This window comes from Rhinocladiella mackenziei, assembly GCF_000835555.1.
Source record: "Rhinocladiella mackenziei CBS 650.93 unplaced genomic scaffold supercont1.6, whole genome shotgun sequence".
Lineage (NCBI taxonomy): Eukaryota > Fungi > Ascomycota > Eurotiomycetes > Chaetothyriales > Herpotrichiellaceae > Rhinocladiella > Rhinocladiella mackenziei.
This window is the reverse complement of record NW_013550599.1, coordinates 1,216,112-1,233,084: the sequence shown is the minus strand read 5'-3', so window position 1 is coordinate 1,233,084 and position 16,973 is coordinate 1,216,112. Positions and strand designations below refer to the sequence as shown.

The window sequence follows — 16,973 nt, the reverse complement described above, 5'->3', positions numbered from 1 at the left end:
TGGGGGGTGAGTACTAACAGGTGATTGTCTGTTTTGAGCGGGATGTACTGACATATCCTTACTTAGGATTGGCGCAATGGTAGCGCGTGGTACATTAAACAAGCCCAGTTCTGGTTATTCCGCTGTGTTAACATCATCAGGCTCTCCTACATGTTGGTTAAGCCAAGGTTGTGGGTTCGAGTCCCATGTTCCTCGATCGATTTATTTTTGTTTATTTTTTTTTTTTTTTCCTTTGAACCTCTAGTTCATTGTGAAGAGAAAGTGTATAAAAGGCAAAGCAATACTTTTGTGCAATGCGGGTCGAGGTGCGCCATGGACCGGCGCGACCGCATGACATGTGGCCGCCACATTCGACTAACCACTGCTGGATTTCTGACCTGGTCCCGTTATGGATCAATATGGATAGATGACACGTGACGACATACCATTGCGACGTGGAGATGACCATCCCGTTAAAGTCTAAGGATTGATCCTGGAGTGGATATAGAAAGGCTGCACGGTCCCAACAGAGAACATGTGTCACTTGTGCAGAAATTTTGTGGTAAGGTAGGCCGTTGTGGCTTGAGGAGTCTTGGGTCCCTGATATGGAGCTGCTAACGCCAGCCTCAGCCTCGCCCAATATATTGTTCCCCGGACCCTGGGGCAAAGGGAACGTCGACCTAGAGCGATCGCTGGTCTTGTGGCGCTAGACTGAACGCGGATCGTACAGTATGGAGTCTGGGAAAAGAACGGAGTAATATGGAGAATCGGGACGGCGACGTGAGAAGACGACAGACTTTAACGTGGGTGCAGCAACTTCAAGTCGACATCATCAAGCCACTATGCTGGACAAATTGAGGGCCAAGAAAGAAGATGAGAGATTCTGGACTGCGTGACGGTCATTCGGCAGAGTTCGCGGACGGTGCACTGGACAAATCTGTCCATGTGGTTTTGCTCATCTTCCAAATATGTCAAGCGGAGATGTTGGATATTGTCAAAACCGCCAGGAACATTCTGGTCATCATAAACTTGAATGGTAGAGCGTGACCGGTCGAAATGAAATACGCCAGTTGTACAGTGCTGCGACTCACAGACGAATTCGACCTCTTCTAAACACTAATCCGCCGGGACTTGCTTCTGGGAAGTCCACAACAGTTTGATAAATGTTGCCCTCAAGGTCAACCTCACGAGCAAACCCTGTCTCACTTGGCATAATAACCGATTTGGAAGCTTCGCCCAGGCCCCAGTCTTGTGCATCTCCTCGATGTCTTTGTCATAGTCTTCTGACCTTCAAGGCAGATTCTCCGGTAGAGTGGCGATCATTTCCTCACGGAGTCCTTGTTATTGGTTTTGGGATTTCAGTTGAAGGTAGCTAACGCAGAGACTCATAGTCTATGAATTTATCCAAGAAGCGGGCACAAGATAGAGCATCAAGTCATGATGGCTCTGATTGGACCCAGGTGGGCTTCACCCCATCTCGGTCGTTTCGCCTTCATGTAAAGTGCATTTCTCAGGACCTGGTTCCTCAAATTGAGGATAATGTAAACCGCTTAGACAAGCAGGAGGCGTGGGCAAAACATGCATGGGTGAGACTTCATTCTCTTCCACAAAGGAAGAATGCACCGAGAAAATCGCCGCGGCGGCCAAGAGAGTTTCTCGGATGCTAACAGTCATGGGGGTGTTTGGGGAACCAAAGGTAACTCACCCGTGCGTCCTCGGTAATGCTGAGTCTTATTCCACTCCCCAGTTCTCAGTAGAAACGGACTTACCCAAGAATCGCAAACATCAATTGATTTGTGTGGATTGGGTCGCGGAGTCAAGATTCCCAATATGCCGTTCTCCCATCACAGCCATTCAGGACAATTCTGTCCAGGACACGCTCGAGATTCTCTCGAAGAGATTGTGCTGACTGCCATCTCGAAGGGAATGCAAGTCCTAGCCTTGACTGAACATATGCCCCGCCACGAGGAGGACCGATATCCAGAGGAGGTGGAGGCCGGAGTAACGCTGACCTCACAGCTCAGCAACGAAAGCGCCTTTGTCGCTGAAGCCAGCAGGCTGCGAGAAAAATACAAAACCCGAATTGCACTACCGCTCGGCTTCGAATGTGATTGGATTCGACCCGAATCTCTGAGGCTAATCCACCGAAGCATTGAGACGCACCCGTATAACTTCTTCATCGGGTCCGTCCACCACGTCCATACCATTCCCATCGACTATGACCGCCAGATGTATGAACAAGCACGTATGGAATCCGGTGGGACCGATGAGAAACTGTTTGAAGACTACTTCGACGCGCAACTGACCCTATTGCAAGCACTGAAGCCCCCGGTGGTGGGGCATTTTGACCTTATCAGGCTGAAGAGCGATAGTCCCAACGGAAATTTCAGTGGAATGAAAGGTGTCTGGCAACGAATCTTGCGCAACCTGGACTACGTCGCCTCGTATCGAGGGGTGCTTGAGCTTAACTTTGCGAGCTTGCGTAAAGGCATGGACGAACCTTATCCCAAGCGAGAAATATGTCAGGTATGTTTTGTTCACATAGCCTGAGAGCGCATCAGTATCATTCACACGGACTGATTCTTTAGGCGGCGTTAGAAAGGAACATTCGATTCTGTTTGTCTGATGACAGTCATGGCGTAGACCACGTTGCCCTCAACTACGAGCATGCTTTGTCTTTTCTCGACAAGGCGGGAATACCGTCGGTGGCTTTCTTGCAGAACTGTGCACCTGCTGGGAGATTGTCAATAGACCGTTTTCAAGAACTGCAGTTCGAACAAATGGAGTTGTCCGACTTGCGAAACCACAGGTTTTGGCAAACCGCGTCGGCTATTTAGTTCAAATTATCGAGCCCTTCGACGTAAATCACATGGATGAGGGTAAGATTGATGCTCACGTGGCGGCTGAAGGGAAGAAAGAGGGGGGGGTGCTATGATTCCTATTGAAGGCCAGTTTTGTCGCAAACATCTATTGGCCATTCTCTTACTGCTCTGTGCCATACACACGGCGTTAGCGGAAGACCAAGCTTGCAGAAGGCCCAAGTTCGTCAGCTGAAAGACTAAGAGTGGAGCAACTGTTGGTTCTCAACAAAAGCGTGGACCTGTCTCATAGGTCTCGGATACAAGAATTTCCCCTAATTAGAAGGTCAACCCTGCATGTGGCCCGTCTATTTGTCGGGTTGATATCTGAATGAAATTTCGACTTCTGTGGCCTGCGTAGGTGGAAAACAAAATGATTCACGACGGTGAACATGCATAGGATAGAATAAGCCTGACCCCGGTGAAACTCAAGCCCTCAATACTCGATATCCGTAAATGGACGCCTGTGGCGATTCCCAAGCCTAGGCTCTTTTGAGATGTAGGTGCGCGAAAATAGACTTTTTGATGACAACCTCAAAAGAGAACTCGTGGGCGAAGGTCGTCTAATCTATCGAACTAACCGTCCATATCTCGAAGAAGCTTTTCTGGCGTATGAGGATGAGAACTTGCGGCCTTAGATGAGAACAGGTTAGACCGGTCGCCGCGATACCATGCAAACCTGAGCGCAGTGAAAGACTCTCGGTATAATTAATTGTTAGATGGAAGCGCCGGTCGGTGGAAGTGCAGCAGCTAGCGGGTGCATGATAAAATATTCTCGGGAGCTGGATGGTGGGGGAGGGCCGGGGGGGAAAGAAAACTCTCTTTGGGAAATAGTTGACCAACTGAAAATTGTTGCGTGGCGTCGTAGTTGATGGGCAAGGGGAGAGCACGGGATGGTACGATAGGGCGATCCCGAAGATGCACCTCCATGCATCTTCGGGCGGTGACTGGGTACCAATAGCGCAGTTAGCTTGACGGAAACATCCTGGCGTGTTTCCTTGGAACCGGCACCGTGAATCTCAAGCTATTACTCGATAGAGTTAATTCCACCCTGGGCAAGCGAGAGGTGCTGGTGGACGGGCGAATACGAAGGGGAAAAAAAACTCTTTTTCAGCGTACATCGAAGCTGACAGGCTTCAAGTGTTGTCATTGAGGTTGTTGTCCCCCGGCCCCATCGCATCCTCCCGAATGGGTGATTTTCACAGAAAGCAGAACGGCAGTGATAAGGTATTTTAGGTCCCGATGGCCCCGCAAATGGCGGAAGATAACCGAAGCTGTACCAAGATTTCCAGCGGGGAAGGAGACCTGACAACGATTTATCTTGGTATGGAAGAGCTGGTAGAGCCACAAAAATTTTAGGTATGTAGACCTGCAGAGGGAGGTGGGAGCACAAATTACCATTCAGTGAGAAACTCACAAAGAGGCTGATCAGGATCTCATTCTAGATCTGTGTGTGAGCAACGCAACCAACTCCGTATCACAGTTCAACTCAACTACAAGGTGACATTGGTGAGTCTGCAGATGGTACACCAGAGACGGAGGACAAGACCGAGAGGTTGTGAACGCATCCTGTAGGAGGCCTCCGGACTCCTGGATCCATTCCCCTGTAGCTGGCACATGGCTGACGGGTCACGGACTACTTTGGCAAAGTAAAATGGCGGTGACTCGATTGAAACACAGGAGAATACGAGGTGCGACATTCAGTAGGCCATGACCTCACACTTCTGGAGGCGTTGATTCGCTCGTCTTTGGGGTGGGTTTTAGGAAGCGTGGGTGGTATCAACAAGTGTTGAGAAAGCAGTGCGTTGACTGGGGTTGAGCGCCCTGCTCGTCGGGCTGACCGACTTCCTTTGAGTCGCAGGACGGAGGACTGCTTAAGTTGGCTGGTTGGTACTGTAGCTAACTAGCCAGCTACACAGACTTCGTGGTCGATGGGAATGGACAATCAACATGAATTGGCGCTGGCAATTCTCCTTGCCCAACGAGGACTTGTAGCGCAATTAACCTACGGAGCAAGACGCGCCATGGAGCATCTTCAACCGACATACTAAGTACTGGGGGTGCAATGGCTCTCGCCAACCGCGGCGACAACCGATCACGTCAGATCGCGGATTACTGCGTACGAAGTGGTCTGACATAGTGGTAAACGACAATAGAAGCTATTGAACTACTCGAAACTATCCAGGCTGTACGTGGGAAGCCGTGGGGCAGTCGGTGGGCGGCGGACGGCGTGCTGCGGATTCCGTGGACTTGCTTGTCAGTTGCCCCCAAAGGAGGTCGAACCCCAAGCCTAGACTTGATATCTTGACGGCCTTCAGGACCACCTAGCGACAAGCCTTTTTGTAATTGAAAAACTGAAAGCCCCGAAAAACAAAAAAATGACGACAGTGTAGAGTGAAGAGCTGGGTACCCATGTCCTGGCTACCTCGTACCTAGCAACTACCCCTCGATTGTATCTCGGTGTAGGTACTTTTGCTTCCTCCCCAAATTGCGTGCCCTGTTGCGTGCTGGCTGCCTACCTGTAACTCGCACATTGTACCGCACCATTTATTGTCTGTAAACACGTACTCATTAGGTACCTTGATACTGGGTACACGCTGTAGAGTATCGTGGGGGTGCGGAGGACTGTGGATGGTGGTAGACACGGCTCGTAGTTGGGCAGCAGTGCTTTTGAGCCTGCTCCGTCTGCTGTGTCGCCTCTCCATCGTTGCAAAAGGCATTCCCGTTCTGAATCTCATATGAATTTTGGGGGCTCGTGTGGGTCATGTTCCTCCAGCTAGTCGCTAGTCCTTACATATTTCTTGACTGCTATACTAGCAGGATTGTGATATTCGCATTGACCTGCGTTCTCGGACCACATCAAGGCACCATCATAGTCCTCCTCAGTTCCCGTACCCAGCCGACCATCTCTCCCCCAGCCATCCAATCAACTCTCTCTTTCCGACTGATCCCTCTTCCTTCATTCTTCCCTGATCCCTGTCGCCCCAAACCCGTCAATCCCTCCAACCTTTCGGAATTTATCTTCCTTCGCGCCAATCTATCCAAAACCTAAACCTGCATGTTAGGTTCGAAACTCTCTTGTCGCCCTCCTACTCTCCTCACGTCCTTGTGCTTTTCCTCCCCGATCTGATGCCCTTTGCGTCCACGGCGAACCTCTCCCATGCTATCGCCTGGTTGGTCGAATCTAGATACACTTGGACATGTCATATCCCGGGATTCTAGCCAAGTCTGCCTCCCCTCGACATGATCGCCTTACTCTAATGCTGGTCGTTTTTCTTTCAGACGTTGTCACCACCAGTAATGCACGACTTGGTCCGTTCTCGCTCGTACGAGTGCTACCACCACGCTCTTCCTGCCTTGCTGCCCTACCATTACCGTCGTCCTATTCTCCCTTTTTCACCTAATCTCTCCTCGTGGCCATAAAATGGAGCCCTACATCCACGTCTTCTATTCAGGTTCTTGACCATTTGACTCTTCCTATTCCCTCACCCACACGCAACCACGCTCTCACATAGACACCAACACACACCAAAAAGCACCCTTTACATCTCTTGCTATAACCTCGGACTGTGTTTCGCACGTTCATCATCGTCCCCGGTCACTCTCTCCGGCTTGAACGATCGGTATACGACATGGCTACTCAACTATCCAAGAAGCTGATCAGGAGCGGCAACAATGCGGACTATCCCAAGCGTGGCGACGAAGTCACGATTGAATATACTGGTTGGCTGTATGATCCTTCCAAAGCCGACGAAGGTTACAAAGGAGCACAGTACGTCCCAAATGGATGTCACTCGCATCTCGATATCCCTTGAAAAACATGGTCACTGACTTGCTGGCCTTCAGATTCGATAGTTCGGTCGGTAGAGGAGACTTCAAAACTAAGATTGGCGTCGGCAGTGTTATCCCAGGTATGCCGCTGCGATACAAAATCTGCGCCGTCGGTTTCTCTTTTGACCCTGTATAACCCACCACAGGTTGGGATGCTCTCGTTCCGCAGATGTCTCTAGGAGAAAAGAGTACTTTAACCATTCCAGGGTGAGTTTTCCTACATCTCTATCGTCGCCATCATCATTAGCAGTACTTCTACCCCCCTGTTCAATTGGGTAGTGTTGGTTGAGAGAAGGGGCCCCCGCGGCCGGGGGGCCCTTCGGTTTTGTGCCTGATACACACCTTTTTTTTTAGCCTCGATGCCAACATCTTTTGACAGTTACATATTTGCATCTCGACTGATTTGAGTCCAGGCATTTGGCATACGGCGAACGGTCAGTGTGAATGTGTCATTCATCGCATTTTTCAGTCGACCCGACCCGATCGTGGTATCGCAGATGTTTTGTATAACCCGAACCACATTTAAGAGATGGAAGATCAAACGAATCCAACCATATCCCTGTTTCAGTTCTGCTAAGCAACTCGGGATTCTCCCCCCTCTTTTCGCTGCATTTCATTTCCCTTCCTCAGGTCGGGTATGCTAACTACGATGTCACATATGTAGCGGGTTTCCTGGTCTGATTCCTCAAAACGCCCCTCTTGTCTTGTGAGTTCCTCCTCTTCTTGTTTCCAGCCAATAGTCCGATGTTTGTGGAAGCGCTATCTTTGATGCCCAACGACTGTGTGGACACGTATTGACCAAGCCTAATCTCGAGATTGGGGTTCATTATGCGCTGCTTCATCGCTCTCTGCGTCCATGTTAGTTTGCCTGCTGCCGAACGGACCGGCGTTCATTCTCCTATTCATGTCCCGACCTGGTTGCATCCGCATTGGATGATCTGTTAAAACCGTGAATATGCTAATGTGTTCTTTGAAATCAACTAGTGACGTACACCTCAAAGGCATCAACAACAAGACAATATGATCGCAGTCTTTGGTTGATGCAAAAGGTCCGTCGGTCAAGATGTATCTACGATATCATGGGACTGGAAGCACCATTATCGCATGGAATGACATTTGTATGGGAAGGTTACCTGTTCAGTAAAGTTTAACTTCACGCGTCATCAAAAACTGGAGACATGTCCCCATTGATTTTGGTTCTGGCGCCCATCTATAATAAGGGCTGATGGGAACACAGCATTGTCTCTCGTTATGAGTTAGTTGCGAAGGGTTTTGTGTCCGAATCAAGGTCGCAGTGACCGGAATTTTCTCTCAAGATTGCCTCAGGCAAAGCTTTTTGGTATTCTCATCCTTGGAGTTGCTTCACCCGAAGATTATTGGTTGTTGAGCCAACTCAATCCTTGTCAACCTCTTCTGTTACGATCGTCGCTAGGCGGCCCCCCAATGAAGTTTAGGAAGTCGGTCACATTGTCTACGTGGCCCATTGGCCTGCCAGCTCACGGCCGTGGTCTCAGAGGTTGTGTTACCCGCCCTTAGATTGGGGGGATGCTACTCGCCTACCCGAAACCTCACGCTGCGTCTGTCTCACGGTAATTGCTCACTCTGGCCCATGCCTGCTACGAGTCCAAAGATCACCACGCTAACGCCCGAATTGTGGCTGGCGCTACAAGGGTTGTAAAGGTCTTTGCAGTACTATAGGTCGATCTCAGGAATCGCATTCAACCTTCACAGATCACGAAGTCGTTCTACCGTACGAACATCTTGTCCTCCGTAAACAGCACGATATTTCTGTCCAACTCCAGGTGTTTCAGATCTGAGAGGTCGTCGAGTTCGCTCATCGCCATCTTCTCGGTTGGAAAAAAAAAAAAAAAAAAAAAAATTCTTTTTGGACATCTCCACCACAAGTTGCTGTTCGGGTCTACTGTCATGTACCTTCTCGAAGGCTCGCTAGAACGCGACTTCAGTTGCTAGGTCAGAGTTTAGCTCAGAATCGAGGCCGGTCCAATGTTTTGTGTGTTCCAGGTCAGCAGATATTCCATGTCGAATTGACCGAGCCGATCAGTGCTCAATGGGAACCGTGGAATTCAACACCTCTCGCAAGCAATAGGATAATGGACGTCATATCATGTTTGAGAGCTTGGTCTTTCGCCCGAAAGACTACTGTCCCAAGCTTGTTTTCGGAGAGGGTAATTTCTTCATTCAGACCTGACGCTGTGGAGCAGAAGACACGGCGATATAAAAGGGGGCCGCCGTAAGAAAGCCACTTCTTGCAGCTGGTCTCAGAACCATAAATGAAAAGTTTGGAACAGGACTAGTAGGATTACTCAGATGGAACATGTTCCCCGAATGCCGAGTTTATTTTTCAATAGTGGAACCGACTCTTTTCCTCCCCCCCAAATTCTCGTCTAGAGTATTGGTTCCGATACTGCTGCAGCCAGCATACTTCCTCCCCTGGCCCTATGATCTCCTTTGTTAAGCAGGAAAGTGCTGAATTGGTCACCCTTGTTGTCGATCCTGGAGCATCGTTGGATTTCACACTTCAAGCTCAACTAAGGCCATGTCTACCTTGTTAGCCAAAAAGAAGAGATTTTTGACATGTCACGTGCATAAGGTTCAACGGATGGGAAAGCAAGTATCGACCAAGCGGAGGCAAAGTAAAGGAACGTTGATGACCGGCAAATACAGATCCAGAAGCTTTCGTTTCAATCTGTTGAAGGACGCCATTATGCCTATCTCAGCGTATTCTGCATCCTCGTCGTCATATATCCAAAGCAGACTTGCTGCTCGGGATCCTTTTCAGAACATGAGAATGTGATCCTCCAACACTTTCGACGAGGCTATTCATCTAATATTCTGAATAAGCAGGAAGCCGATCAAGAAAAGCTGCCGGGAACACAACCCACCAGGCATAAGCTACAGCGGGGACGCTCTTGTCTATTAACTTCGGTATTCCGCTTCTTGGCTTAACTAAATGGGATAAATTTCCGGGGCTCCTGGCCAATCACTAATATGTGTACCTCGAAGAACGCCGTATACAATCAGCCCACCTCGCCTTGATTGCAAAGCCTTACGAAATCACCCTTTCATGCGTTGTGCTGATGAGTCGTTCACTTCAGAGTCAACAGCGCCCATGTGAGTTCCTGCGTCCTCCCTCTTCCTCATATGTTATGATAGGGATGAGAAAGACAAAGTTCACAGCTCACTCTTCAATCCACCTGCAATTTCATGGTCACCCTGTTGTGTCTGGGTCTCGATCATTGCGGGCGCCGTAGCAAATACCGAAGTGAGCCGCGTGGTTGACAGAGGTTACCGACGAAAACAAATTTGAATGGCAAATTTAAATCCGCCAGGATAAGAAATTCCTGCTGTGGCAAACCATATTACGTCAACACTCAGGAACCTCTAGATACGCCGCAAAGGGGTATTACTGCTTGCTTCATTGTCTCGTCTTTCACCGTTGCATCCACCGCTATTGACCGACAGAAATTTTCCTGGATGCATGACGTGGAAGACGACCGTGAAACTCAACAGCATACAAGCATCAAACACCCAGAAGAACACCTCTGCAGTCCACAGTGAAGAGGTAGGGGAGACGAAGATCTGTACAGTGCGGAAGATATTGCACACCAAAATCATCCCCATCATGGTGAGCAGGGTCAGAGCCGCAATGGCCCGATCACGCTGGTAGTGCGACAAATTCCGAGCGGTCTGCCTCTTCTGCACGAGCGTGAGGATGTATATGAAGGCGCCGTTGAGGAAAAGTTGGAGAAACAAGCTTGCTTTTATCAGAGCGAGGCCGGAGCTGATTGCGTTTTCTGATGCTCGGGGGTTGAAATATGTTGCGGCTCCCTGCGCGAGGCAAGTGATAATGGCGGTGTTGAAGCAGCTCACCACGATGAAGATAGGCGAAGGAGGGATCAAGATCAGTGTCGGCCGAGCCGTTAGCATTCGAAGAAAAGTCAAATATAGCGGCAGTGTAAATGTGGGCCTTCAACAGAGCTCAGGTTAGCAATTGATTGTGTTCCATCTGCCATAAAGGAAGGATAGGGACATGGTATGGGTTACATACGTGGCACTGTAAAACAGACCCTGAATGGCGCTGGCCAATTCATCCTCGTAGTGGCGATGAGCCGTGAATTCACGACAGATGAACCCGGCACCCATGAGGATACATGCAAACGGAAGAGGCCAAGTATATGCCCATGTATTATATTTCCTATTTCTTTCCGTTAATGGGACCAACCTTTTTGCCCCTCAAAGCAATCTTGCAGAAACAGCGGCAATAAATGGGGGGAACTGTGTTTTCAATCCTTGGAAACACTCACCTGCTTTGCCATGCGTGCAAGACGCTCGAAAAGAGGAAGAAAATCGCAAAGACAATGGATGCACCTCGGGCGGGATGTGCGAGGAATTCGTCGATAACGGCTATTTTTATTTATCAAGGCAAAACCACCAGTCAGTACTCGACAAAAGGATATTGGGTGAGAATGAGAGGGGCTTCGCATTTACATCTCGGATGCATTCTGATTGGCAGCAGACGGAAGCAGCAGTCAAGCAGATCGTTTCAGTTCGCAAATACTGGTGGTAGTCTTGGGGGTATTGAGTGGCATGTTAAGATGGCTCATGGATGTGTGGCCAAGCTCACAAAATTACCTGGACCACCTCCTCAACTTTGAGAAAGCGCTTTGATATAAATGTGTCAGAACAGCTAGGACAAGACGTCCATCAATGCATCAGCACCGTAAGGAAAGAACAAACGAAAATGATGCTGCCTAGCTTGCTCTGTTGTTTGATAAATATTCGAGTCCGCCGGGAATCAGCCTCGCCTTGCGAACAAGCAATCAAGCATTCCGACGGCATCTCGCCTACTGACAAGAATCCCGTCCAAAAAACTCAGAAAGGTCCAGTCAAGCCCGAAATAGCAGGAAGCTTGCCATTCATGACAATTGACGATTGGTGCTTCATCTGGGTGGGAATGGGAGACGTATTCAATCGTATATAAGGCATACTCTACGCCGAAGTCCAAAACAAGAAAGCTTTCGCACCGAACGTCGAGAAAAGTCTAGAGATTAGCGAGTACGCCTCGCCAAACACGCCTTGTCGCACTTCGGTGTGGGTTTGGACCCTGTGGTCGGAATATTTGCGGATTTTAATTGGTACGCGATACGAAAACGGTACATGGTACTAAGAGGGCGTCAGACGGTTCAGATACGTGCTCCCTTGGCTTCCTTGCTGTGTACAAGTGTGAATTCACGGGAATTGCGTCGCAGCCATTGAGCTTCGCGTAACCCCTAGCGAGAGTTCTGCCCAAAGGGGGGACAGCCTCGTCTGAAAGAAGGGGGAGTGGGGAGCCCGTCCCAAGCTCGGCGCTTGTTGAATGCAACTAGCCAAGTAATGCTCTTCTTCTCGCTCTATCCGTTCTGACCTAGGTGGGTATATATATATAGCAAGCCTTGTACTGTGCGTCGTAGACACAGTTTCCCTGATTTCATTCATTTTGTGGTCGTGAGGACTCGACGCAAACCTTAGAGTCTGTGAAACCATGTCGAAAAAAGCACGCTCGGGGGTTGCTGGAACAGTCCAATCCTTGACAGGCCGATTTCTTTCTCTTTTCCTTGAGGATTTGCATTCACATTCTCTTCGGTTCTGGAAAACACCTTCATATCCTCACCACCTCCCTAACCTTCCTATCCTCACCAACCACCAACCTCAACTGCCTCCCCCGCCAATCCTCTTTGGTACCTTTAAACACCCCCTCGTGCAATGTCTCCGTGTACAGCTCGTACGAGGGATAATACCCGTCGACGAAATGTCTGACCTGCTCATCCGTCATGCCGGTCCCTCTGGACGCGCGCAGGCCAGCCTCCTGCTCCAACCGCCATTTATACACGTAAATAGTGTCCTGGGCGTCAATGTGGATGAACGCGTCGAGCTGAGAGGTTAATGCGTCGTAGGCCTTCAACGCGTCGTTGATCGTCGTGACGCTCTCGAGCGAATTGTATCCTAAACAGCCCCTGTACGGGCTTTCAGGGGTGGCATTCTGCGCAGCAGAGACAGCTGCCGCGTGCGTCGAAGCGAGGATTTCAGAGCTCAGGGGACGAAAGCCCACGGACCATCCTTCGAAGAGCACAACCCGGGCAGGGTGGGAAGGGTCGGTGTTTACTGTTTCCCATTCATCTTCGGGGACGCGGTCGCCTTGTCCCGCAAACGCGGCTTTGTTGTATTGTGGGATCTTGGTCGGTTTGTTGCGCTTGAGACTCTCGAAGATGGAGAGTGCCAGTGGAATATCGTGCGTCGAGGGCTGCCCTCGATGTTGAAGCAGTGGGTTATCTGGGTGTGATTGGGCAAGTGAGACCTGGTCTGTGTGTGTAAGATAGAGGTCGTCGAGCGAGAAGACGACGGTGGACAGATTATAAGGAGGCAAGGATAAGGTGGTTTTCAAGATGTCGACTAGGACAGATTTGCCTGCTCCTTGAACGCCGTTGAGGCCGATGAAGAAGGGAGGCGGGTTAGATTCGTTAGAGTGGGAGAGTTGATGTTGTGAGAGCATGGATTGGATGAAGGGGATTACATGTTGAGCTTTGTCGTCGAGGATTTCTGGCATTGTGGCATTATTCAATGAGGAGTGAACATGACGCGGGGAGGACAAAAATGCTTGTAGAAAATTGTCCGACGTTGAAGAACGGAGAGCAAGCCGACTGACTTTAGATGAAAAGATGAATGGAATAGATTGACCGCGGGTTACAGACCGCGAAGGTGTTTCTTCTTTCTTTACAACTCTTGTTTAACCGGTCGTGACGCTTTTGTTTTGTTTGCAGACAAGACCTTCTGATTGCATGTTATGAAGCGGTGGCGTTCAAGAAGGCATACACTTAGAATAACCCTCCGTCAGCCGCAGTCATATGCCCGGAATTAGTAGGGTGAAAAGAGCCGGAGGCGAATGCGGGTGGCAGAAGGAGATGGGCATCGGAGGTTGGACGATGGAGGGCAATTGTGCGAATAATTGCAAGCACACGTGACATGTGCCTCGGCTCCCCAACGGCCCTCGGCCGTAATCTGAGGTCCCTCTGCGGTGCATTCATTACGTAGCTAGTGGCCTCCGTACCCTTTCACGTTCATGTCTTGTCGTCCCCGGTACAATCCATCGGCTACTCTCTTCATCCATCATATTCCTCCGCTTGAAATATCTTCTCTCGAGCCTCCTTTCATTTCTTTCTTCTCGAACCCAGCCGGTTGATTCCTGTCCCTTCCGTACCCTGCATGTGATACCCAAGTAAACATGGTACAGGAACTACGTTTCGACAACCAAACCGTCGTGGTCACCGGAGCAGGAGGTGGTCTAGGCAAGGCATATGCTCTCTTCTTTGCCTCAAGAGGTGCCAATGTTGTTGTCAATGACTTGGGTGGCTCTTTCAAGGGCGAAGGTGCCGGTACCAAGGTCGGTGTTTTCTGTCACATGCTTCTCGCTCCAGTCCCGATTCTGACGGTATGCATCTTCCAGGCCGCCGATGTGGTAGTCGACGAGATCAAAGCCGCTGGTGGTAAGGCCGTCGCCAACTATGACAGCGTCGAACATGGCGAAAAGATCATCCAAGCCGCCATTGACACCTTTGGCCGTGTCGACGTCCTCCTCAACAATGCCGGTATCCTACGTGACATCAGCTTCAAGAACATGAAAGATTCTGACTGGGACTTGATCAATACTGTCCATGTCAAAGGTGCCTACAAATGCGCCAGAGCTGCTTGGCCACATTTCAGAAAACAAAAGTACGGCAGAGTCATCAATACCTCTTCGGCCGCAGGCTTGTTCGGCAGTTTCGGTCAATGCAATTACTCGGCGGCCAAACTCGCCCAAGTGGGCTTTACCGAGACGCTGGCCAAAGAAGGCGCAAAATACAACATCCTTTGCAATGTCATTGCTCCCATTGCTGCCAGTAGAATGACCGAGACGGTCATGCCTCCGGACGTTCTCGCCAACTTGAAGCCCGAGTGGGTGGTCCCGTTAGTTGCCGTTTTGGTGCATCCTTCCAACACCACCGAGAATGGCTCCATCTTTGAAGTTGGTGGCGGTCACATCGCGAAACTGAGATGGGAACGTGCCAAGGGTCTGTTGCTGAAGGCCGATCATACTTACACCCCTGGTGCCATTCTCAAGAAGTGGGACAAGGTGAGCGACTTTTCAGAACCAGAATATCCTAACGGTGTTGCCGACATGGTTGGTAAATTGGAAGAGTCATTAAAGATGGGAAGCAATGATCCTGGTGAGGAAATCCGATTTGATGGAAAAGTAGTGTTGGTCACTGGTGGTGGTGCTGGGTACGTCAGCATGTGATTCTCGACGGCGACCACTCCTTACTAACTGCTCTGCTTAGTCTTGGTCGGGGCTATTGTTTGGCCTTTGCTAAACTCGGCGCTTTCGTTGTGGTCAACGATTTGGTCAACCCTGACACGGTCGTTCAAGAAATTCAGAAATTGGGAGGCAAGGCTGTCGGCAATAAAGCCTCCGTTCTGGACGGAGCTGCTGTTGTCAAGACCGCCATCGATACATTTGGAAGAATCGATATTTTGATCAACAATGCTGGAATCCTCCGAGACAAAGCTTTCGTCAACATGGACGATAAACTGTGGGATGACATTATTGCTGTGCATCTCAGGGGTACTTACAGCGTCACAAAAGCGGCCTACCCTTACATGTTGAAGCAGAAATATGGCCGCATTGTGAACACGACTAGCACCAGCGGTATCTACGGGAATTTTGGACAAGCCAACTACGCTGCAGCTGTAAGTCTTGGAAGAAGAACAAGCTTAATCTTTATAGACGCCCCTTGCTAACGGAGGCAGAAACTTGGTATCCTTGGATTCTCTCGAGCTTTGGCCCTGGAAGGCCGCAAGAACAACATCTTTGTCAACACAATTGCTCCCAACGCCGGCACCCAATTGACCCGCACAATCTTACCAGAGGAGTTGGTGCAAGCGTTCAAGCCCGAATATGTTGCTCCTCTCGTGGTCTTGCTTTGCTCCGACAGAGTTCCGGAACCGCCAACAGGTCTCCTTTTCGAGGTCGGCAGTGGTTGGCAAGCACGGACAAGATGGCAGAGATCTGGAGGTCACGGCTTCCCTGTTGACGTCAAGCTGACTCCCGAGCATGTCATTGAGAAGTGGTCGAAAATCATCGACTTTAAGGATGGCCGTGCCGACCACCCCGAAAATGGACAAGAAGGAGTCAAGTCCATCATGGCCAACATGGCCAACAAGAGCAAGAAATCGGACAGTTCTGGCACGGATTATCTGGCGGCAATCGAGAAGGCCAAGCAAGCGAAAGCCAGCGGCACAGAATTCTCCTACGACGATCGAGACGTTATCCTCTACAACCTGTCCTTGAACGCCCATAGGACGCAGCTGCCTTTGGTCTATGAGAATGATGACAACTTCCAAGTCTTACCATCATTTGGTGTCATTCCCTTCTTCAACGCCGAGTCTCCCTTCAGCATGGATGAGATCATGCCCAACTTCTCACCTATGATGCTCCTCCACGGCGAGCAATACCTGGAAATTCGAAAGTTCCCGATCCCAACCAAGGCCAGGACTATCTCCTATCCTCGACTTGTTGAGGTGGTCGACAAAGGCGCCGCTTGCCTGGCAGTCACCGGCATTACTACCAAGGATGCAAATACGGGAGAAGATCTCTTCTACAATGAATCAACCGTCTTCGTCCGAGGTTCCGGTGGTTTCGGAGGACCCAAGAAGGGCGCCAACCGTGGAAATGCCACTGCAGTCTACCAGCCTCCTAAGCGCGCACCTGATGCCGTTGTCGAGGAAAAGACCTCGGAGGACCAGGCCGCGTTGTACAGACTGAACGGAGATCGGAACCCTCTTCACATCGACCCCGAGTTCAGCAAGGTCGGTGGCTTCAAGGTTCCCATCTTGCACGGTCTCTGTTTCTTTGGCTTCAGCGGTAAGCATATTGTACAGACATATGGTTTGTTCAAGAACATCAAGGTCCGCTTTGCTGGTACCGTCCTTCCAGGGCAAACACTGGTGACTGAGATGTGGAAGGAGGGCAACAAGGTCATTTTCCAGACCAAGGTGAAGGAAACTGGCAAGCTGTGTATCGCTGGAGCTGGCGCAGAATTGCTTGGTGCTCCCAAGCCCAAATTGTAGATTAGTAAAAGGAAATGCTTTGTGGAGGATCTTTTAATCTTTCGTCAGAATATAAAGCTAGAGACTCTTTTCCGATTCATTGTTCGATTTTCTTCAGCTCCCGTCTCTATGGCCGACCGCCTGCGTGTGTAGCCTCAATGGGCC

At 50.0% G+C, this 16,973-nt stretch overlaps 5 protein-coding genes and 1 pseudogene across 6 annotated transcripts; 4 read left to right on the top strand and 2 right to left on the bottom strand.

Moving 5' to 3' along the window:
• Positions 1-65: 65 nt before the first annotated feature.
• On the top strand, positions 66-192 carry Z518_08242 (annotated as a pseudogene). Its single transcript has one exon. The product of its transcript is annotated as a tRNA-OTHER (tRNA).
• A 1,617-nt stretch (positions 193-1,809) lies between these two features.
• On the top strand, positions 1,810-2,816 carry Z518_08241 (uncharacterized protein; the record flags this gene model as incomplete). The annotated part of the gene is made up of 2 exons (XM_013413983.1): positions 1,810-2,505; positions 2,568-2,816. The coding sequence occupies 2 exons, from the start codon at positions 1,810-1,812 to the stop codon at positions 2,814-2,816; spliced, it is 945 nt and encodes a 314-aa protein (XP_013269437.1).
• Positions 2,817-6,469: 3,653 nt separating this feature from the next.
• Positions 6,470-6,804, top strand: Z518_08240 (uncharacterized protein; the record flags this gene model as incomplete). The annotated part of the gene is made up of 2 exons (XM_013413982.1): positions 6,470-6,609; positions 6,684-6,804. The coding sequence occupies 2 exons, from the start codon at positions 6,470-6,472 to the stop codon at positions 6,802-6,804; spliced, it is 261 nt and encodes an 86-aa protein (XP_013269436.1).
• A 3,266-nt stretch (positions 6,805-10,070) lies between these two features.
• Z518_08239 (uncharacterized protein) lies at positions 10,071-10,832 on the bottom strand (the record flags this gene model as incomplete). The annotated part of the gene is made up of 2 exons (XM_013413981.1): positions 10,071-10,656; positions 10,738-10,832. 2 exons carry the CDS (start codon positions 10,830-10,832, stop codon positions 10,071-10,073), a joined length of 681 nt encoding a protein of 226 aa, XP_013269435.1.
• Positions 10,833-12,327: 1,495 nt separating this feature from the next.
• Positions 12,328-13,272, bottom strand: Z518_08238 (uncharacterized protein; the record flags this gene model as incomplete). Its single annotated transcript, XM_013413980.1, has 1 exon — positions 12,328-13,272. The coding sequence occupies one exon, from the start codon at positions 13,270-13,272 to the stop codon at positions 12,328-12,330; it is 945 nt and encodes a 314-aa protein (XP_013269434.1).
• A 675-nt stretch (positions 13,273-13,947) lies between these two features.
• Positions 13,948-16,829, top strand: Z518_08237 (peroxisomal hydratase-dehydrogenase-epimerase; the record flags this gene model as incomplete). The annotated part of the gene is made up of 3 exons (XM_013413979.1): positions 13,948-14,984; positions 15,041-15,449; positions 15,510-16,829. The coding sequence occupies 3 exons, from the start codon at positions 13,948-13,950 to the stop codon at positions 16,827-16,829; spliced, it is 2,766 nt and encodes a 921-aa protein (XP_013269433.1).
• Positions 16,830-16,973: the final 144 nt, after the last annotated feature.